Source organism: Osmerus eperlanus, chromosome 15 (assembly GCF_963692335.1).
Source record: "Osmerus eperlanus chromosome 15, fOsmEpe2.1, whole genome shotgun sequence".
Classification (NCBI taxonomy): domain Eukaryota; kingdom Metazoa; phylum Chordata; class Actinopteri; order Osmeriformes; family Osmeridae; genus Osmerus; species Osmerus eperlanus.
In genome coordinates, this window is record NC_085032.1 from 6,587,660 (window position 1) to 6,609,268 (window position 21,609).

Sequence of the window (21,609 nt, forward strand, 5' to 3'; positions counted from 1 at the left end):
GGCCGCCAGAGTGTTGCAGTAGATGTGGTCGAACCAAAACCGCCGTATTTGACGATTCTTTTATGTGAGCTCATCGGTTCTTCCAAACTTTCTCCTCCTTTCAAATATATACTCACGCTCACGCACTCATGCATTTGCTGACACATACACACACACACACTTGCTCACACACACACAGGGTTCCCCCGGTGAAAGAGGAGCTGCTGGAACTGCAGGACCAATCGGCTTGTCCGGTAGGACTGGCCCCCAGGGCCCCCCGGGGCCTGCTGGAGAGAAAGGAGCGCCCGTAAGTACCCCTCACCCCCTCCCTCCCTCTGTCCATCTCCCCTCCCTCCCTCTGTGTCCCCTCACCTCCTCCCTCCCTCTGTCCATCTCCCCTCCCTCCCTCTGTCCATCTCTCCTCCCTCCCTCTGTCCATTGCTGGTCGAGAGAGGTGATGAAGGTGTGTCTCTCCTCCGTGCTGTTCTCACGGGTGTTTTTGTGTCGTCTGTGTCCAGGGAGAGAAGGGTCCCCTGGGGCCGGCGGGCCGTGATGGCATCCAGGGTCCGGTGGGTCTGCCGGGCCCTGCTGGACCCCAGGGCCCACCTGGAGAGGACGGGGACAAGGTGAGTCCCTCTGGTGTCCTCCTGCCCCAGCTCATCTCCTTCACCAGGCCCGCATCTAAGCAAACGTTTGCCTCTAAAACCTGAAAAGCAATCAATCTTAATCTCTGGATTCACACCCAGGCCATCTGCACAGCAAATATGCCTTTCTATCCCTTTTTGCAGCTTATCCAATATTGTATTCCAGCTTACCAACAAAACCTAATTAGGAGAGAGATATTAAATGTGAAATGCTGTTGTCGTCGCTTTTAAATGTCACCAAGTCATCACAGCCCTTAAGGTTATGATTAGGAGTATCTATAGTGCTTCAATAGTGCCACCCTATGTCCCCCTGGTTGCACATAGACTTGTCCTTACATATGTGTGCGTGTGTGCGTGTCTTTATTTTTCAGGGAGAGGTCGGTGAACCTGGTCAGAAGGGAAGCAAAGCAGACAAGGGAGAACAGGTGTGTTCATTTTATGATCCTTTCTCTCTTTCAACCTCTCGCTTACCTGTGTTATTGTACGTGTGTTATCTCGCCCATGTTATCTCACCTGTTATCTCACCTGTTATCTCGCCCGTGTTATCTCAGCTGTTATCTCACTTGTTATCTCGCCCGTGTTATCTCACCTGTTATCTCACCTGTTATCTCAGCTGTTATCTTGCCCGTGTTATCTCACCTGTTATCTCGCCGGTGTTATCTCACCTGTTATCTCACCTGTTATCTCGCCCGTGTTATCTCACCTGTTTTCTCACCTGTTATCTCACCTGTTATCTTATCTGTGTTCCAGGGTCCTCCAGGACCAGCTGGTCTTCAAGGCCCAATCGGAGCTCCTGGACCTGCTGTGAGTCTAACATCTCTCCATCATCTATCCTTCTTCTATCCATCATCCCTCAATCATCCCTCCACCATCTCTCCATCATCTATCCTTCATCCATCAACCATCTCTCCATCATCTATCCATCATCTATCTGTCATCTATCCATCATCTCTCCATCATCTATCCATCATCTCTCCATCATCTATCCATCATGGATCCATCAACTCTCCATCATCTGTCCATCATCTCTCCATCATCTCTCCATCATCTATCCATCATCTATCCATCATCTATCCATCATCTATCCATCATCTCTCCATCATCCATCCATCATCTATCCATCATCTATCCATCATCTATCCATCATCTATCCATCATCCATCCATCATCCATCCACCATCTCTCCATCATCTCTCCACCATCTCTCCATCATCTTTCCATCATCCATCCACCATCTCTCCTTCATCTCTCCACCATCTCTCCACCATCTCTCCATCATCTCTCCATCATCTTTCCATCATCCATCCACCATCTCTCCTTCATCTCTCCACCATCTCTCCATCATCTCTCCATCATCTCTCCATTTGTCTGCCATCCTTGACCACCAGCTGTTTGGTTCAGTCGTCCTGACATGTCCTCCTCCATCCTCAGGGGGGCGATGGAGAGCCCGGGCCCAGAGGCCAGCAGGGAATGTTTGGCCAGAAGGGAGATGAAGGAGCCAGAGGGTTCCCAGGTCCACCTGGTCCTATCGGTCTGCAGGTGCGTAACCCCCCTCCCCACAAACACACCCACGCAACCATACAAACGCACACACGCAACCTACAAACAACCATACACATACATACACACGCACACACAACCATAAACACACACACACACGGTTCACCCTCACCACACACACATCCATCTCGTTTCAGTGATAGAAATCAGGCCCATTCTGGGTTCACTTCCTTTGCCAACCCCTAATTACAGCATGTCTGTCATGCATTGTGTTCTGACCGGCAATTGAACTTCTCTGGTAACAAGGGCCACGGCCCTACTCTCTGGCCACTGGCCATTTTGGTCATTATCGTTAACAGACAGGAACAAATTATTCACTTTGAAATATTCCAGGTTCATATCCTACCCTTCATTTTTTCCTTTTAGCCAGCTGTAGGTTCAGGTGGTTAATGTCTTTCCATTATGACTTTGTCTGTTTCGCACTGACAAAGTGGCAAGCCTTCAAAAAAAACCAAGCTGCGGTGCTTTGTATGAGGGAGGCGGATGTCTGTGGAACAAAGTCCATTCTGGAACATTCATGTTCAACCTGTGTCATTGTCTTGATAAAATTATACGGAAGACTGCTGGCCGTATCGCGTTGCGATCCTTCTCTGAGTAAACTCAATCCAATTGACTTTTAATTGCAACGTAATGTACTTCCAGCGCAATTTCGTTAATTGCATAGACTGACCTTGTCTGATGACAAGCCAGTTTACCATGGAGCATAATTAGTGTTCCTGCTAATGATCTCTGACTCCTGAGACCTGCTCTCTGATGGGAGTCTACACCATGGGGAAGAAACAGCGTGCTGAGACACACACACACACTCACTATCGCACAAACACACATACACACTCAATCACACAAGCACACACACACACATTCACTCACACACACACACACAAAAACACAAATGCACACAAAAACAAACACACTCACACAAACACAGGCACGCACATTCTCACACTTTCACACACACACAAACACACACTCTCACGGACAGAAACGCACACACCCAATCACAAACACATGCCCACACACAAACTTTACCTTTTCAGAGACAAGCGGGTATTTGAGGAAGATAACTTGTGTGTCAGCGGGTAAATAGCAGAGGGAACGAGATCCTTCATGTCCTCCCACCTCGCTCCCGTGGCAACCGTTTCTGAATAGGGTCGGAGCCCAAGCTTTACATCGCCATGGCAATTAGGAGGAAATGTCAGGGACCAAACGTATATATAAGGTTGGTCCCGCGAGCAGGGGTTGAGTGGGGGGCGTCCATGTCTAGACTCACAAGCAGATACAACTTCATCCTTTCACTCTTCCTTGTAGCAGCGCCAACAAACCAGAACAGGTTGGTCAGGTCCCTTCTGGGTGTCATTATAAACCTGGACAGGAGATGAGAGAGGGTCGCGGCCGGTCATTTGAGCTTCTCTAGTGGTTCGTGTGCGCCCACTAAGGCCAAATCCTTTCTGCTGTGGGCGGAATCGGATCGGGATTGGTTCAAATTCGGTTGTATGGAAGGACGTTAAGTTTCATTGGAGATGACACAGGACAGTGTCTCCTTTCATTTGACGGACACCTGTGGGATGAATACCTGTAGGAGCGTAAATATATCATTATATCTCGGAAGACTACATTTAATCTGATCCCCTGTTATTCTGTGTCTGCTTCTCTGCCCTTGATCATCTGTTATGCTGTGTTCATTACCGCTCCTTAATCACCACATATCCAGTCCACCACAGTGGCACTATCTCCCTCAATCCGTATTTTACAGTAAAGTGTGTCTCAAGCACCTCATAAGTCTCCATATGTTTGTTTTTGTCTCGTTCCAGGGGCTTCCAGGGCCTCCTGGTGAGAAGGGGGAGAACGGTGATGTCGGGCCCATGGTGAGCTGACCACACACGCCCATTCCAGTCTAACTTCCCATAAGATTCAACAAGATCACTTCCTGCCTGACCCATGAACTCTCTGTTTCTTCTTCACAGGGCCCTCCAGGTCCGCCCGGGCCCAGGGGTCCCCAGGGTCCTAGTGGAGCTGACGTACGTGTCACCCGTCAACACAGACTTCACCCTCCACTCACACGGAAATACCGTTTTGCCAATACATGAACATTGTAGACGACAATAGCAAAGTGAAATAATTCCACTCTACCTTGCTCTAGTACCAGATGTGACGATAGTGTCTCTCCAGAGAGACCGAGGAATGACTCGTCTCTCTTCTTATCTTCCTGCCAGGGCGCCCAAGGTCCTCCTGGTGGCGTCGGGGCCATGGGAGGCGTGGGTGAGAAGGTGAGAACGTGAGCCCCCTCACAGAGTAACCTGCTGCCTTGAAATGCCAATGTCGGTCTCTCTCTAGGGCTGAAACACAACTAGTACTCAGTACTACCACACTCCCACCTCCCTCCTTCCGGCTCTTCTTCCTCCCCTACTTCCATTGCTCCCTCCCTCCCCCATCTCCATAAGATCCTTCGTTTCATCCCATGCCTTTTGCCCTACAGTTCTGACACTATTAACGCCAGTTTTACAACCGTTCCAACACGGCTACGTTTCGCTGCCATTTGGCGCCCGACACAGACATTCAATCTTAATGTGCCGCCCCTGATGCTGGAATGACACAGGAATAAGAAACACGGAAGTGCGCGTCCACTGTATGAAACCATGCACTCTGAGATTCAGCTGAATGTAGAGTGCGTTATAAATGTTTGGGAATGAATTCTTAAAAAGGAGCACCTGTGGCGTTTGTTTCTGTCGAAGATGTTAAGATGAAGTGTCTGTCCACAGGGTGAGAATGGAGAGGCTGGGAACCCTGGGTCTCCGGGAGAGCCTGGAACTGGGGTGAGTCCAGACAAGCACACAGGGGACACACACACACACACACACAGTGGTAGGGTACTTCATCATCGTCTCAACAACAGCTCATCTAAAGATGGCCGACTGTGTCCCATTTTGTAGTGCACATTGACTAGGTCGAGAGTGAATAAGTAACATAAGTGTCTCTATAGCATGAGTGTCTCTAAAACGTGAGTGTGTCTATAAAACGAGTGTCTATAACATGAATGGCTGTGTAACATGAGTGTCCGAGTGTCTCCATAAAGTGAGTGTCTCTACGAAGTGTGTGTCTCTATGAAGTGTGTGTTTCTATGAAGTGTGTGTCTCTATGAAGTGTGTGTCTCTGTGAAGTGTGTGTCTCTACGAAGTGTGTGTCTCTATGAAGTGTGTGTTTCTATGAAGTGAGTGTCTCTATGAAGTGTGTGTCTCTACGAAGTGTGTGTCTCTATGAAATGTGTGTCTCTTTGAAATGTGTGTCTCTATGAAGTGAGTATCTCTATGAAGTGAGTGTCTCTATGAAGTGTGTGTCTCTATGAAGTGTGTGTCTCTACGAAGTGTGTGTCTCTATGAAGTGTGTGTCTCTACGAAGTGTGTGTCTCTACGAAGTGTGCGTCTCTACGAAGTGTGTGTCTCTACGAAGTGTGTGTCTCTATGAAGTGTGTGTCTCGCTGTTCTCCAGGGACCTAAGGGCGAGCGAGGAGACAAGGGAGAGGCGGGGCCATCTGGAGCCGCTGGTCCCGCCGGGGCCAAAGGACCCCCTGGAGATGACGGCCCCAAGGGAAACCCTGTACGTTCCTTCAGACGTACACATGATCAAACACTCAGACAAACACAATCCCGCTTACACACACAGGCAAACGCACACACACACACAAGCACGTACGCACACTACAAAGATAGAGAACGCTGGAGAAGCAAATTCTGAATATTCATCAATCATGGATCAGACGTTTGTAGAGAAGACGCAGTTCAGAATCAATTTGAAAACAGACGTGTCATAACCATAAGGTTTTTTGAGTAGATAATCATATCATGTGTTTGGAATCTACGTTGTGATTCTGCCATGACAACACACAATAATTATTTCATGGAAATGTAATTTCAAATGAAATGTTGCTTGGGGTAGGTTTATTTTGTCGACAGCGAAGATCACCATGGCGATCCCCATGTCAACCAGTTTTCCCTCACCTGCTCTCACCCTTCAACACGTATCAACACTCATCACACACAAAACCTATCACCCAATCAGGTTGGAGTTCACTGACGTGTGTGTGTTCTCTGTCCACTCTGCAGGGACCTGTTGGTTTCCCTGGAGACCCTGGCCCGCCTGGTGAGGCTGGTGTTGCTGTGAGTATGCCCAGCTTGAACACCTTCTGCCGGTGCTATTCCTGCTTTCACATGGCACTGTAAAGTAGACTACATGAATTAACAACAGGATTGAGTGACAAGGATACGTAATGATATAAACCATGTATTCACAGTATGTTTGACTCTGTGGCGCATTTGACTCCAGATCAAAAAGTTGCAGGTTCAAATTCCCCCTGTACATTGCTTTGGATAAAAGCATGTCCTAAATGAATACGTTATTGTTATTTTTCCACTGACTTGATCTAATGTCTGTATGTGTCTGCCCCAGGGTACCGATGGTGGAGCAGGAGAAAAGGGAGAAGATGGAGAATCTGGTCAAACTGTAAGTTGGTTACATTGGTGCAAACTACATAAAATCATTCAGCTATTTCCAGTAAACAAGCTAGGAACCATGCTAGCAGGTCGTTCTGTTGTCATGTTTGTGTTCTGGTGATAGCTTTGTTAGTCCTAACCTCAGCAGTACATAATGACCTGTCATGTTTTGCCTACTGTAGAATTTTAGTGAATCGTGTTTTTCTGGGGATAATTTCGGGTTGTAAATGAATTAAATAATTATATTTCCCTTTCATGGTCGACTGTAAGAATAAGCATGTCCTTTTTACAGGTTCATAAAATGTGATTTAAAGCAACCCTGGCAAATAACTTTACCAACCCTTTGTACGGGTCTATGAATTGCTTATGAACATTTATGAAAGGGAATGGGATTCACAGAAATGGGACAAACTGGGCCTCTCAATTCAAAACTCTTTTTGAATTGAAAATATTTGGAGAACGAGTTAGTGTTTGTGTGTCTTGTTGGTTTCAAGAGAGGTTTTGTGTAAAATGTGGTAGGAATATATAATAAAATGTAATAAAGTTTGGAAATGGCTCAGTGAAGTTTAGCTCTGAGGGGAAAACATACTTCTCTTTCTCTTTTAACAGTTGAGAGTTTTAATACAAACCCATCACACAGTTGAATGATTCTGTAGATTTTCACCCACTCAAAGTTGTATACGCATTTCACACCATTTTTTTTACATTCATCAAATGTTTGCTTATGCAGCTCCTAATTACATTTGAGATAATTGGTTGAAAGATGGAAACAGTTCTGTTCTGCCATGTTGAACTGTAGAGCTCAGCATTTCACAGATTTGAGTTTATTGTTTTGGAACCAAATATGTTTATAAATGTTATACTGTTGGAAACATTTAACTATTGTCTAAAGGGAATCGAAAAAGTTGATATACAGTAATTCTCTCTCTCTCTCATCTCAGGGGCCCCCTGGTCCATCTGGAGAGGCCGGCCCGCCCGGACCCCCTGGCAAGAGAGTAAGTTAGTCTCTCCCTCTCTCCCTCCCTCTCTCCCCCCCATTCCCCCTCTCTCCCTCCTTCCCTCCCTCGCTCTCTCCCTCCCACTCCCCCCCACTCCCTCCCTCCTTCTCTCCTTCCCTCCCTCCCTCACCCCTTCGTTACGACAGTCCTAGCTCTGCCTCAGCCATCACCCACAGCTATTTGAAATGAAGCTGAAAACTGACTTCCTGCTGCACCACAGGCAGTGTCGAAATCGTCACTCCTCGATTTATTTCTGTATTTGTATCATATTTGTTTATGCCTTGGAGTTTTCATTTTGTATTGAATTGATGGTGCTTTCCTTGCAAGAGATGGACATGAAAATGGGAGTAATTATTTGAGGCCATACGCCCTCATAATGATGATCATACCTTTGTCTCAGACGATCACACACATCTGATTTAAATGAGATCTATTCCTATTGAGACCGAGCACAATGAGCCGTATACCGTAGGTGTTAGACAATGGATAAAGGTCTATTCAAAGTTTCCCGCATTAATCAGGCCGACTGAGATCCATATCCTTTTTGTAATGCTGATGACCCATTGTTAATGGGTCTGTGTTGAAACCCATTGAACTGAGACACAACCTCACCCCACCTTGATAACAGAGTCATGCTCTCGTCTTGACTCCTCGCGAGACCCAGGTTCCTCGATTTAGCAGGAGCCGCTCTCTTCCATAACCCCCAACCCCCCCCCCCCCATTACCCGTCCCCTGTCCCCAACCCGCCTGCCCCCGGAGATACACCCTTATTCGTTTTCCTTAAAAGTAGTCGAGAAAAACAATGAGATTCGACAGGTCAAATAAGGGAACCGCCTGCAAACGGAAGTAAAAGAAACTTCAAAATCCATTGAGAATTTACATTTAGTCATTTAGCAGACGCTCTTATACAGAGCGACTTACAGTAAGTACAGGGACATTCCCCCTGAGGCAAGTAGGGTGAAGTGCCTTGCCCAAGGACGCAACATCATTTGCCTGGTGGGGAATCGAACCGGCAACCTTCTGATTACTAGCCCGATTCCCTAAACGCTCAGCCATCTGACTCCAAATTAAGGTCTTTTATATATATTTCTTCTCTTCTTTTTATTTTTGCTGTAAAATTGAAAATGTACAAGCCCCCCCCCCCCAAAAAAAAGGTTCTCACACAAAATGAATTTACCTCTGTCTAGCAGGGGAAGGAGATAGAGATAGCTGTCTTGACACACTATTGATCTGGCCTGGTTTGAGTGACAGCCATGGGAAGACCAAGCCGTTTCCTCCTGGCTCCGGGGGACGAGGGCGACAGAGAGAGCGAGGACATGGTATTCTCAGGACCTTCTCGAGACTAGTCCCTCTGCACACTCATCTGCTGAGATATGCTCAGAGCCACAAGATGTGATGGCTGATATTTGGGACCTATCATTTGGCTGTTTGGTCTCTCTGCACCCACAGGCAACAAGGCCCCCAGATGAAGTATTAACGTGAAATGTGAAATATGGAACCAGTCCTACTGTAATTGAAGGTCTAAATCTACTGTTATTATGTGTCACTACCTGCGATGGCGTGAAGTAAAAATACAATTCCCAGCTGGCTAATATAGAATGGAGTGGAGTTCATGAATCATACTGGAATATTATTTTCAGTGAGGTGTAGTTTGTAGCTTTTAACGAGAATCGTAAATATTCAATTTATGTCTGGGAAACAGGAATTAAACAGAGATCATATCCCAGCCATAGATTCATGGCACAGTTCTATAAATAAATATACGTATAGCCAAACCAGTCACATTGACTGTCAATTGCTTTTGCAATTTACTTGATGGAATTTACATCCTAGGAATTTAGCATATCATATCAGCATATGCAGGTTTCTAATGGTTTGAGGATTATGTTTAGGAAAACGGCTATTTCATCAACCTAGCTCTTTAATCTGTTTCTCTCTCCACCCCCCCCCCCTCTCCCCGTCAAAAGAAAAAAAAGAACAGTAAGCTTGAGTGATATTTGCTACTCCCTGGCAGGTTTCTGACCTGAATACATAAAACCAAGCCAAGAGTTGCTTTGCATTTAATGTCAAGGGTGTTTCTGCTTCCTCAGCATTTTGCCCATGGCAATTTCACATTATGCTGAAATCTTTATTTCTGCTACTCAACAGGCAGTGCTGGAAATCAATTTGGCATCCCACAATGTATTAATCTATTTGAATCTATTTGGATGTATGTATTAGTTTATGTCTTATTTTCTTTGGTTTCCTATTGATTGTGCTTTACGTAAAGGGATGACATGAAAATGACCATTTGCTTAATTTCAGTCAGAAATATTATATAGGCTTAATAAGAATATTTCCAAGCACATCTATGACACAGTATGTGACTACGGCGACACCGACATATTCTTAAATGTGTTCATAGCACTTAATCAGGTCATTCCATCACATCTTGGCCAAATTATATCCTGCAGTGTAACACATTCAAAACATCCCCTCAAACCAACTCTCTCAGAATCCTCAGAAGCACCTCTGGGACGAAGCCTGCTCTGGTCAGCCAACACAGGTTTCCAGTCACTGCACACAACCTTGCCAATTTACTTCACCTGGTCAGGAAAAAAACCCTCCTCTCCCCTGATATAAAGTGGTTTGGAGGGAGAGACTTGTGTTGTGCTTGAAGGAGAGCAGTGGGTTAGTCTGAAAAGGCTGCTCAAAGGAGGGAGACGACCCAGAAGACCTTGGTGTGGACGGATGGGCAGAGCTGCTCTGCGGGTCCCAACAGAACAAAGTATTTGAAGGCCCGTTTATCAGACTGCTCGTCACATAGATCTCCAGAGATTGAATCGGTGTGTCCCAAGGACGTTTCATTAGCAAGGGAAAACACGAAAGTGGGTCAAAATATGACTACGGAACGTGAATACCCGAATGGATTTGTTGTAGCTCAGGCTGTATAACAGATGTAGAAAACACGGCAAATATTGTAGTGCTATTGCACACATGACTGCAGCTTTTGCTGTGAGTTTTTTTTTCCTCTTTTATTTTTCTTCTCCCAGCTAGAACATCTTCCAGCCTTTACAGTCTTTGTCCAAGCTGGTTTCTTTTCACCATCAGTCTTCAGCAGCAATTGAAATGTTTCACTACAACTGTTCAGCGTTCAACACTCAGAGGCTTGTGAGATTGATGTCAAACGAACGCGTGTCACAGTTACCAATTGTAACGATTGCCCTGAATTATTCTTGGCGCAACTGTCACAACGAATGCACACACCAGCATACCTACGTACATCCCTTCCCCCTTTTCCCTCCCTCCCTCTCTACCTCCCCTTTTCTGTCTCTCTCTCTCCCTCTCACCCTCGAACCCTCGCTCTGTCTCTCTCTCTCCCTCTGTTCTCCTTCTTTCGCTCTCTCCTTGTGCCTCAATTTTCCTCTCTTTCTATCTCTCTCTCTCTCATCCCTCCTCTCTGCCTCCCTCCTCTCTCTCTCTCTCTCTCTCTCCCTCTCCCTCTCGAGTTCTCTTGTCGTCGTCCACCCCCGGCAACACATCCAACCACTCACCCGGTGGCCAGACCTCCGTGCTGAAGCGTGTCCTCTCTCTCCTCCCCAGGGACCCCCAGGAACTGCCGGAGCAGAGGGCAGGCAGGGAGAAAAAGGCGCCAAGGTAATACACCCAAATCACACAGCAGGAGACATCCCTAGCCCAGTCGGTGACCGTGTGTGTGTGTGTGTGTGTGTGTGTGTGTGTGTGTGTGTGTGTGTGTGTGTGTGTGTGTGTGTGTGTGTGTGTGTGTGAGTGTGTGAGTGTATGTAGGTATGTGTGTAAGTGCGTGTGAGAGTATGTGTGTATATACTGTGTATATACCCTGGAGAATTTTTCTCGGGTGTCGTATCGCCTGGTCCGACAGTTACCCGAGCACGGAACGGGAATGCGAGCAGGAAAACTAATCCGGAAGCCATGCACCCCTAACCAGACATGCAGACATGAGGACCACACCCATGCTACCGCATGGGTGTGGTCCTGATCGCTCCTGTTTCCTCCTGCACAGGGCGAGGCGGGAGCTGAGGGCCCGCCAGGGAAGACCGGCCCAGTTGGCCCCCAGGGGCCGTCGGGGAAGCAGGGGCCAGAAGGCCTGCGAGGGATCCCCGGCCCTGTCGTAAGGCTGAGAGGAACCATTTATTTTCCGCGCTTATCTTATCACATTACGCACACACTCACGTTCACACACATGCACAAACACACTTACGCACACACACGTAACACACACACAGTCTCCCGCGCACTTACTCACACACGTATTCCCACACACACACTCTCTCGCACACACACCCGTACACACACATACTCCAAAACCCCTTTAAAGCATGACAACAGCACTCATGGAATAATCAATACTCCCATTTGGCTTGTACTTTTCTACATTTCTGTTGTTTATTCGAACACACTTTTTTGCGGTACTTCTGTTATAAATCATCATGCTGTGTGCAGAAAATCAATAGTACGTAATAAGAGTTACAGCGGGCTATAATGCTGCCTGTAATTGGATGGTTTCTCTCAGGGTGAACAAGGACTTCCTGGAGCCCCTGGACAAGATGGCCCACCTGGGCCCATGGTTAGTAACGACTCTCTCTTTTAGTACTCACTATCTCCTTCTGTCTCTCTCTCTCTTTCTCTCTTTCTCTCTTTCTCTCTCACCGTCTGTTTCTCTATCTCCTCGTTTTTTTGTCTCTCACAATCTCTTTCGCGTTCCGTCGTTTTTCTCTCTTGTTTTCTCTCCCTCAAGATCTCTCTCTATCTTTTCTCTCTCTCTTTCTCTCTCGATCCTTCTTCCTTCTTTCTAAAATCATTTCTCCTCACACTCACCGTTTACCTTTCAACCTTCGCTTCTTTTGAGTTAATCGATTTTGAACTTTTGTCCCCCTCTCATTTTTAGGGCCCTCCTGGTCTGCCTGGGCTCAAAGGTGACCCTGGCTCTAAGGGTGAAAAGGTGAGGGCAACTCAATTCTCTCGCCCCAAAAAGCTGGCTGATTTAATTTCTTCAATTTCAAACAGGTTAGAGAAGCTTTAACCTCTCATGGAAAACGTTCTGCGACCAAAAACCAGTTTTGGATTGTGGTCAAGGACACCCTCTCTCTCATCATGAACCTGGAAGCAGGTTTGATTGGTAGAAAAACATAACATACACTACCTGACCTCAGAGGGAACCATGTAGAGGAGCTCAATCAAAGGAGTGTGTGTCTGTTTTTGACTGAATACTGAAAGTCAAAACCAGGATCCATATTATTCTAAAAGCCTCAGGATTTAATGTGGCATTTATGTAAATATGACCCATAAAGTACAGTATTCTACTGCAGCCACCCACACATATAGGATGGGGCTTGACAGAGATTGGCTTAAAAGCACACAACATGTCATCTCTCGTTGTGGTGTTTTTTTTTAATGCTTTCAAAACAAATGGGACTGGTTATGGTCCCCATTTTCCAGTCATCACAGTTGTTGAATGGTGAATTGTACCGAGCGGCAGATGTGTTCTGAGAGGAATTCTTTTGGCAACTTCAAAAGAGACATTACAATGATAATGCTTGCAAACGATCACCCAGGGCTCGTACACTGTGCTCTGACTTCATTGTTGTTGCGGCTGCACTCTGATAGCAGGGTTTGTCTTCTCCGAAGCTACAATATTTATGACCGTGTGTGTGTGTATGTATTTGTCTCCTCCAGGGTCACCCCGGTCTTATTGGTTTGATTGGCCCGCCTGGGGAGCAGGGAGAGAAGGGAGACCGCGGGCTGCCAGGACCTCAGGGCTCCCCTGGAGGAAAGGGTGACAGCGTAAGTGATCGATGATCTCATCACCTTGCCATCTTTCAGACCTTCTCCGCCCTTCACCAGGAAGTGCACAGTTCCCACAGGTCATGTTGTTGTCCGCGGCACACCTTCACTGTGTACCTGCACAGCAAGGGGGTTCAGTGATGGGTTCAATGTTGCGTTCAGTACCAATGCAAACTCTGCTATTGAGCATTTTTCTTTTTTTATTCATATGGGTTACACGTAATACATAACACACTGGGCTGTCGTAGGCCGGATTAGACATTCCATTTACCCGGGCAAGTCAGCGCTGGGTATATCTGATAACGTGTTATTTTAGAAAAAGGCATTCTGTGTGACACAGATAACACGGTGGCTCTCGAACGTAGCATTGAATTTTCTATTTCTCTCAACTGAATCCAAGCCTCGCCTTTTTTCTCCCTGGGAAATAGACAAGTGGAGCACCACTCAAACGAGTTCATGACCTCATCCTGATGAAGGCTCCACATTAGGAGCTTCGTCTAGTTTTAAATAAACAGTGCAGATTGAGTGAATGTGCAATTTGGGAGAAGTGTGGCCTTTTGAGTCCCCTCACTCGGGTGGAATAAGGCCATAAAATGGATTAAACATACGATTAAATCAAATTAAATGATTTATAAATGCTTATTTTTTTGTGTATGAATTTGAAAAGTAAAACGCCTGTGGGTCTTTCTGTTGTTATTTCAGAATGTAGAATTCTGGACTATTTGTACAGTTGTAGCAGATGGTCCAGTCTTAACTCATCATTAGTTTATTATCATCCTCACGTTTTATATACCGATTTGCAGATGCTGCAGCCATGCCACCAGGAGACTTGCTGTTCTCTCTAAAGCATCTGTTTATACCGCTGTATTGGATTACGCAAATGTCTCCAGATTTCTCTCCCACTCTCTACATCATCCGCCCTGTCTGGAGGTTATGTGTGTGACTCACTGATGTTTCATCCTAACAGGGTATCGGTGGATCCTCTGGTCCTCTGGGTCCGCCTGGTCCTCCTGGTTTGCCTGTAAGATGTCACCTTCACCATCTGATTGAAACGCTTTTAATCCAAATTTCCTGTCAAAACAACGGATCTTTGCTGGTGGATGATTGTGCTTCTCTGACGTTTCTTCCAGGGTCCCCAAGGCCCCAAAGGATCCAAGGGTTCAAGCGTAAGTCCGGCTTCCATCCAGTCTTTGCATGAGTTAGGGACAGAACAGTTTGATTCACCGTGTCCATGTTTACATTCACGGTGCTAGAACCATCAGAAAAAGGAAAGTGTTCTAGAGACAGTATTCTAGAATGTTCTAGAGAAAGTGTTCTAGAGAGAGCGTTCCAGAGAGAGTGTTCTACTGTGTCCTAGAGAGAGCGTTCTAGAGAGAGTGTTCTACAGACGTCTAACATGTCTCAACCTGTCCTCCCTCCAGGGTCCTTCCGGTCAGAAGGGAGACACTGGTACCATCGGCCCCCCTGGTCCTCCTGTAAGAACCGCTCTTTCATCGCAGCCTTTAGCTAGACCACTGATCAAGCATCATGGATATCCACGAATACACAAGAAATGAGTCGCCCTAGTTATCAAAAGACTTCTCTTCCAATCATCCCTGGGCTTTAGAATGCGTCCTTTATGAACCTGCCTGCTGAAAGACAGATTAAAACACATCCAAATAAACATGACAGCCCTCTTGATCTCTCTTGCGCTCCCCTCTGCTCCACAGGGCCCCCCCGGCGAGGTGATCCAGCCGCTGCCCATCCTGTCCTCCAAGAAGACGAGGCGCTCCAGCGACATGCAGTCAGACGCAGCGGGCTCCGTGATGGACTACGGGGAGGGCATGGAGGACATCTTCGGCTCCCTCAACAACCTCAAACAAGATATCGAGCGCATGAAGTATCCCATGGGCACCCAGAACAACCCTGCCAGGACCTGCAAAGACCTGCAGCTCTGCCACCCCGAGTTCCCCGACGGTGAGTCGGAGGCACCCGAAGAAGGAGGGTCTGGGAAATGACACTGTGTATACATGTATATAGACAGAACAGAGCTAAATCTGCTGTTGTTTACTGCTGTATTTGAATATGCGTTTGACTGCGGTGCCTTTTGGTTGTTGTGAAGGTGTTGGGGTTAGATGGTGCATGTGGGGTTCAGGTGTGTGTGTGATGGTGTTCGATAAACAGGTTGGAGACTTAATCGAGGAAGGTTTTTAATATTCACATGATCATTGGTTGGGGTTCGAGGTGTTGCATATAAACAGAGGAAAGATCTATGTTTCTCAACAGTGTACACGGTTTTTCAAATTAAATGGATTGACTTTGACTTTGGATTTTACAACCTAGTCGAACTTTGATTTTGATTTTAGTGATTTGTTCTCTCTACAGGCGAGTACTGGATTGATCCTAACCAAGGCTGTTCTGGAGACTCCTTCAAAGTCTACTGTAACTTCACCGCAGGGGGCGAAACCTGCATCTACCCCGATAAGGAATCCAGTGGAGTAAGTGACATTTTACACCCACGGAACGTAGATTGACGCCATTTTTACAATCATTCTTGTTCAGATTCGTCCGATTCCACTGTCACTGAACCTGCCAAGAGATGCTACTGTATTCGTTCTTCTTCAAACATGTATCTCCACCGCCTACATTCAGAGCTGGACGAAGAGTAACAAAAAAAGATTTGCGGAAGGATGTTGTGTCCATTCAGTATTTCACATTCTCCTGTGCAATATTATGCGTAGCTCTTTTCGGGGATCTCCGCTCTGATCTCCGCTCTGTTTATCTTTTTTCTTTTTACCTCTTTTCACAAGTACCTTGTTGGCTTTGTCCCCCAGGTCAGAATATCTTCATGGCTCAAGGAGGTGCCAGGCTCGTGGTTCAGTGAATTTAAGCGTGGTAAAATAGTAAGTGGTCCCACATCTCATTTCTGTATTCACCCTCTCCACTCAGGAAGCCCGTCGCCTCAGCGCTGGTCTAAAAGGACATTTGCTGCTCTACTCTTTCCCTACTTATGCCATTCACATCAGACAGCGCAGAGCTCTTAAAACCTGTCAGGCCATAAATAGACTCAAAAAGCTTTGTGACCCGTGGTGGCTCGCGACAGAGGCCTCCAGCCTCAGAACCAATCGTATTCCTATTTTATGTCGCAAGGATGTAGGGGCAGTATACAAGGCAGGAAGCGGAGATGATTAGGATTAAAGATCAGGCCATATAAATGGCTCCTTTATGGCTGACTTCGCATGTATCGAGAACTGTTCGGACAAATTATTTTCAAACAAATGACATTTTAGCAAATGACGCTTTTTCTCCATAATTTTAAAACGAATGTGTCCCCATGTCTTCCTACAGTATGAGCAGGGCCGGCCCTAAGGTTTTGGGGGCCCTAAACAAAAATAGTGTACGGGGCCCTAAACAAATGTTTAATTTGTTTATTGGGTCGGGCCGGCCCTGAGTACGAGTTTGAAGAGCCTTCAGTAACCTGAAGGTAAACTGCGTTTGTCACATACCCCATTCTTCCCTCTCTCCCTCCTTCTCTGGCAGCTGTCGTACGTGGACGCTGAGGGCAACTCAATAAACATGGTTCAGATGACCTTCCTCAAACTACTGACTGCCTCTGCCAGGCAGAACTTCACCTATAACTGCCACCAGTCCGTCGCCTGGCACGACGCCACCAGCGACAGTCACAGCAAGGCGCTGCATTTCCTGGGCGCCAACGACGAGGAGATGTCGTACGACAACAACCCTTACATCAGGACCCTAACAGACGGCTGTGCGGTGAGAAGCTGCCCCCCAATACTGCCCGACTGAAATTTTCATTATGCGCTGCCATTCCCTTTGCGTTGGGGTTGCAATTCAGGAACTTGCAAAATGCTATGTTTTCCTAATGGTATAAGCTCACTTGTTTCTCAAACCTCAACCTTTAAGTTGGAGGCCCATGGTTTTTTAATGTTGTATTTATTTATAATATAATCAAACCTTTATTTAACCAGATAAGTCAATTGAGAACCAATGCTCATTTACAATGACGACCTGGCCTAGAGGCATGCTAAATAGTTAAAACGATTTGACTACATGATTGGTCAAAGCTAATGTAATATTCCAGAATAACGTTGACCTCTTGCATGACGTTGACAGCAGGTTTGATAGTATCTGATTATATCTTCATTTTCTCCCAACAGACAAGGAAGGGTTATGGAAAGACGGTGGTTGAGATCAACACTCCCAAAATCGATCAGGTTCCAATCATCGACGTCATGGTCAATGACTTTGGGGATGCCAACCAGAAGTTCGGATTTGAAGTCGGCCCCGTTTGCTTCCTTGGCTAAAACAGAATAAGAAAAGAAAGAATGGAAGAAAAAAAAAAAGGAAAGAACTTGGCGGAATCCGAAAAATCAAAGAAAGTCAAGTCAAGACATTTTGGGAACCACCATATCCCCCAGCCCCCACCCTTTCTATGCCACATGCAAGTTTTGAATAAAAATAAATGGTGTAGCGAACAAGTCTTGCCATGTATGTATGTATGTATTGCCCAGGAAAATACTTGTTGCCCTTGTAGGGCTAGAACCACATGACGTAACCCTGTTATGGAGAGAAGGTGAAGGACATTGGAAGGTGTGGCAGAAAAGGGGGAGGCGGAGATAACCGGAGGAAGGTCTGACAGGTGAGAAAGAGAGACCTCTTTTTTGGGTTCTCCAGGTGCTGTGTAAAAAAAAAATGACTTCAATGGTGCTTGTTCAAAAACACACAAAAAAACAAGAGGTGCTAAGAGAGAAGGTGTATTTTGATAATAAAAAAAACTGTAATTATTATTTTGTACAATACTGTTATTTCTGAATCCACTTTCAAAACTTGCATGTGTATCAGAACCTGCTTCCTGCTCCTAAAATTCAATGTTCGTAACAAATATATATATAAGTTAAAGAAATTGATAAATAAAGAAATACATAATTATGATATTTTTGTCAGTGACATACCGTGTAACTGTTATGAAGCAAATAAAATGAGCATTCAAACGATTCCCCAATTATAATTTATCCCCTGTGTATATATTGACTATCCAACGCTCTAAGGTTATTTGCAGTTTTGCCCTCATTGACCATAAAAAAACTGGAAGAGTCACACCAGCACAAATACAACATAGTCCACTAATGTTGTCATCCTGTGCTTGTAACGAGCATTCATAGCATTCTCTCTACTTTTATTTAATTCTATTTGTCGTTTCTTTTTGTTTGTTTTGTTTTTATTTGGGGTTTTCTTTCTGTCCATTTTCTTTTGTTTCGTTTTTTTTGTTTTTGTTTTGTTTTTGGTCGTATACCTCAAACTTTCTTGATAACCATTAAGATGCGAGGATGTTAAGCCCTGTATATACCTTGGTTAAACAATTAAGTTTATATATTTCGGGTGGGGAATTTTTTTAAGAGAGAAATACTTAAATGTTAGACATCCTCTGTTCAAATCCTTCTGTGAATGCAATGATAAGTCCTTTAGATGACCCATTTTTGTAACTAAAATGAGAAAATGTTTCAATGTGCTTTTTATGGTTCATTTAAATATTAAAACTGGATTCTAAACAACAGTAAATCTAATGTGTCAGTTGTTTGTTAAAGGTTACGTGAAATTAGAATATTTTGTATGTAAGGCTACAGAGTAGGCACAAGGCCATTTCTTAAGGTTTACATTTTTGTCGTGAGCAACCATTGTGAACCATAGAACGATGCCTAACGTATGGTGGACCTGAGTAATTTAACATGTACATCTGCTAGAAAGACTGTCAGATTTAAAGGAGTATTGACAGCTTTAGTGCTTTGTAGTGATTTTTTTCACAGGGAAGGGTGGAAGCAGCATTTAAAACGGCCTGCTATCAGTTGATGAGCAAAACAGTCGGAGTGGAGCCATGACACGACAAGGGCCGTCCCCGAACAAGAAGAGAAAGAAATCAAATACCTCTAATTAGTCGTTGTTACTTCCTTCACCGCTTGAAAACAAATGACAACCAGAATTCATGTGGCATCAAAGAGCCAACTGCCCAGGCAGACTCAATTTATATTTCTGTCCCGCAGAGAGCAGAAGAGATTCACTTGAGTGAATTGATGAGGTTATGGAGGAGTAACAATGGACTTATTCCTCACCACACTGACTCTAATTTTGTTCATTTCTTTTTTCTTTTTTTTGTTGTTGCGCCTGGCTCTTTGTCAAAAGGAATGAGGAGAAACAGCCATTTAAATGGGAAACCCTCAAATCCAAGATTCCCTCTCTTCATGACAAGAGAACTGTCTGTTCAGTGCCGCTGTTTTGATGTAATATCGTGTTTGTCAGAAATGTGTGGACATTGCAAGGTTCTTTGTACTCTCAAAGGATGCTACTGTACAAGAGAAGGGGATACTGTGGTATACCAATTACTTCCTTCCTTTCTTCCCTCCATCCTTACTTCCCTCCTTCCTTCCTGAAGGCTTTTCCCTTGACAAATAGCCATATCGTCCAATCCAGTTCACATCCGTCACCTTGAAATTGAGGAGTAACACGTTTGAATCATTCCAGTTCCAGAACATAAACTGTATGACCAAGGATTGATTACTGTGTTTTCACACTGCCTATGTATGTAATTACCTGGACTGGCTCACGATACACTCGAACGCGTTCTTTTGCAGCATACATGGCAAATGGCCCTATGATGGAAAAGAACTGATTCTACAAGAGAATGCATTTATGCCTTTTTGCCAAACCGTATTTCAATTCTCTCGCTCGGGAGAGGGGCACCTCGGGGATCAGAGTAAGATTTGTACCTTAGGATTTGGGATCCACGGGGAGAGGAGAAGGAGACAACAGCGCCTCGCAATGAAGCCTTTCATCCTGCACTTACGCAGGTCTACTGCCTGTGTTGTACAGGAGCTGTGGCTGTGATCACATACAGGGAAAACCCTGACCCATCAACACGTCTGGTCACTGTTTACTCAGCCATGCCATTCGACCACGTATCATGTGCTACCGTAAGGCTGCTTTAATGTCATTTTTGTCGATTCATCAAATTCATCGGAACATTTGGAGATTTGCACAAAAACAAAGGTACTTTTTCTTATTTATGCTTCGCATCATCCAAATGAGGGCTAGGTCTTTGTGACAGATGCTGCTTCAAATATCCAGATCAATGTGTCATATTTCCCTGCATGCACGACTCCTCAACCCCAAACACTACATTACCCATGCAGGGAACCAGCTAGGTCAGCACAAACAGAACTACAGGGGAAATGGCTTTAGGTTGGATTCTGGCTCTGTAGCCTATAGCGCCTTGGTAATAGAGATGGGAAATCTGTTGTCAGGTTCATTATGATGAATGAGAAGAAAATGAAAAATAATCATTTTTTCGGGGATGAACATTGATCACGTTTATGGTAGCCTCGCACAGCTTTTAGCCAGCAAACTCAAAATCTTGGACGGTTCACACCGACTAAATCTAACCTTGCAGCGCAATTTTGTATGCCAAAGATATAGTCCTTCATATTGATCACAGTGTTATACTTTTGTTTTTTTTTGCTTCTCTGAAGTGTCACCATTCTTCACATCAGTGAGGTGTGTGGAAGGTAGACATGTCCAGGTCGATGTTTCTAATCTAATAGCTTGGTTGTGTTGGGGATAAGGGCAGGGTTGTTGGACGGCTAGAGGCCTCAAGAGAGCCTTTCATCCCAACTATCCATCCCTTCCAAACTTTGCAATGTTCTTTCATCTCCCGTTGAACAATGTCCTTTCATAAACTTCTGACTGAGACACACACACATCACATATCGCCATGCATTAGTTGAAGCCCTATTCAGAGATACAAACTTCGACAGGAAAGGATCTTTCTTTTGATTAAATTGTACTCCTTGGTGCTTCACAGAATCAGAATCAGAATTCGGTTTATTCGCCATGTATGTTATACAAACACGGAATTTACTGTGGCACGTCATCAACATCATCCTCCCCCCTGCACTAAACAACAAGACTAGGAAACTGAGTTGATAAGGAAGGAAATAATACTTGATACTGTATGCCACTACTTAGCCTGTTCAGTAGAAACGTTTCATTCCATGTATTTTACGTCTACGCAACCTGTATGCCTACAGTTATTATCCACAGGAAGAGAGAAAATCAGCCCCATGTACACCAATCAGCCACAACATTATG

The 21,609-nt window shown here is 45.2% G+C and overlaps 1 protein-coding gene across 1 annotated transcript in view; it reads left to right on the plus strand.

The window, feature by feature from the left end:
* The window catches only part of col11a1a (collagen, type XI, alpha 1a), a 70,260-nt gene extending 52,039 nt beyond the window's left edge, over positions 1 to 18,221 (plus strand). The window contains exons 41-66 of the mRNA XM_062480341.1: positions 179 to 286; positions 498 to 605; positions 995 to 1,048; positions 1,374 to 1,427; positions 2,055 to 2,162; positions 3,995 to 4,048; positions 4,148 to 4,201; positions 4,397 to 4,450; positions 4,943 to 4,996; positions 5,670 to 5,777; positions 6,284 to 6,337; positions 6,627 to 6,680; positions 7,612 to 7,665; positions 11,251 to 11,304; positions 11,690 to 11,797; positions 12,200 to 12,253; positions 12,575 to 12,628; positions 13,363 to 13,470; positions 14,438 to 14,491; positions 14,601 to 14,636; positions 14,892 to 14,945; positions 15,180 to 15,426; positions 15,835 to 15,947; positions 16,284 to 16,352; positions 16,990 to 17,223; positions 17,628 to 18,221. Coding sequence (XP_062336325.1) covers positions 179 to 286; positions 498 to 605; positions 995 to 1,048; positions 1,374 to 1,427; positions 2,055 to 2,162; positions 3,995 to 4,048; positions 4,148 to 4,201; positions 4,397 to 4,450; positions 4,943 to 4,996; positions 5,670 to 5,777; positions 6,284 to 6,337; positions 6,627 to 6,680; positions 7,612 to 7,665; positions 11,251 to 11,304; positions 11,690 to 11,797; positions 12,200 to 12,253; positions 12,575 to 12,628; positions 13,363 to 13,470; positions 14,438 to 14,491; positions 14,601 to 14,636; positions 14,892 to 14,945; positions 15,180 to 15,426; positions 15,835 to 15,947; positions 16,284 to 16,352; positions 16,990 to 17,223; positions 17,628 to 17,774 — 2,250 coding nt within the window. The 3' untranslated portion in view covers positions 17,775 to 18,221. The remainder of the gene's footprint in view (positions 1 to 178; positions 287 to 497; positions 606 to 994; positions 1,049 to 1,373; positions 1,428 to 2,054; positions 2,163 to 3,994; positions 4,049 to 4,147; positions 4,202 to 4,396; positions 4,451 to 4,942; positions 4,997 to 5,669; positions 5,778 to 6,283; positions 6,338 to 6,626; positions 6,681 to 7,611; positions 7,666 to 11,250; positions 11,305 to 11,689; positions 11,798 to 12,199; positions 12,254 to 12,574; positions 12,629 to 13,362; positions 13,471 to 14,437; positions 14,492 to 14,600; positions 14,637 to 14,891; positions 14,946 to 15,179; positions 15,427 to 15,834; positions 15,948 to 16,283; positions 16,353 to 16,989; positions 17,224 to 17,627) is intronic.
* The last annotated feature ends 3,388 nt before the right edge of the window (positions 18,222 to 21,609 follow it).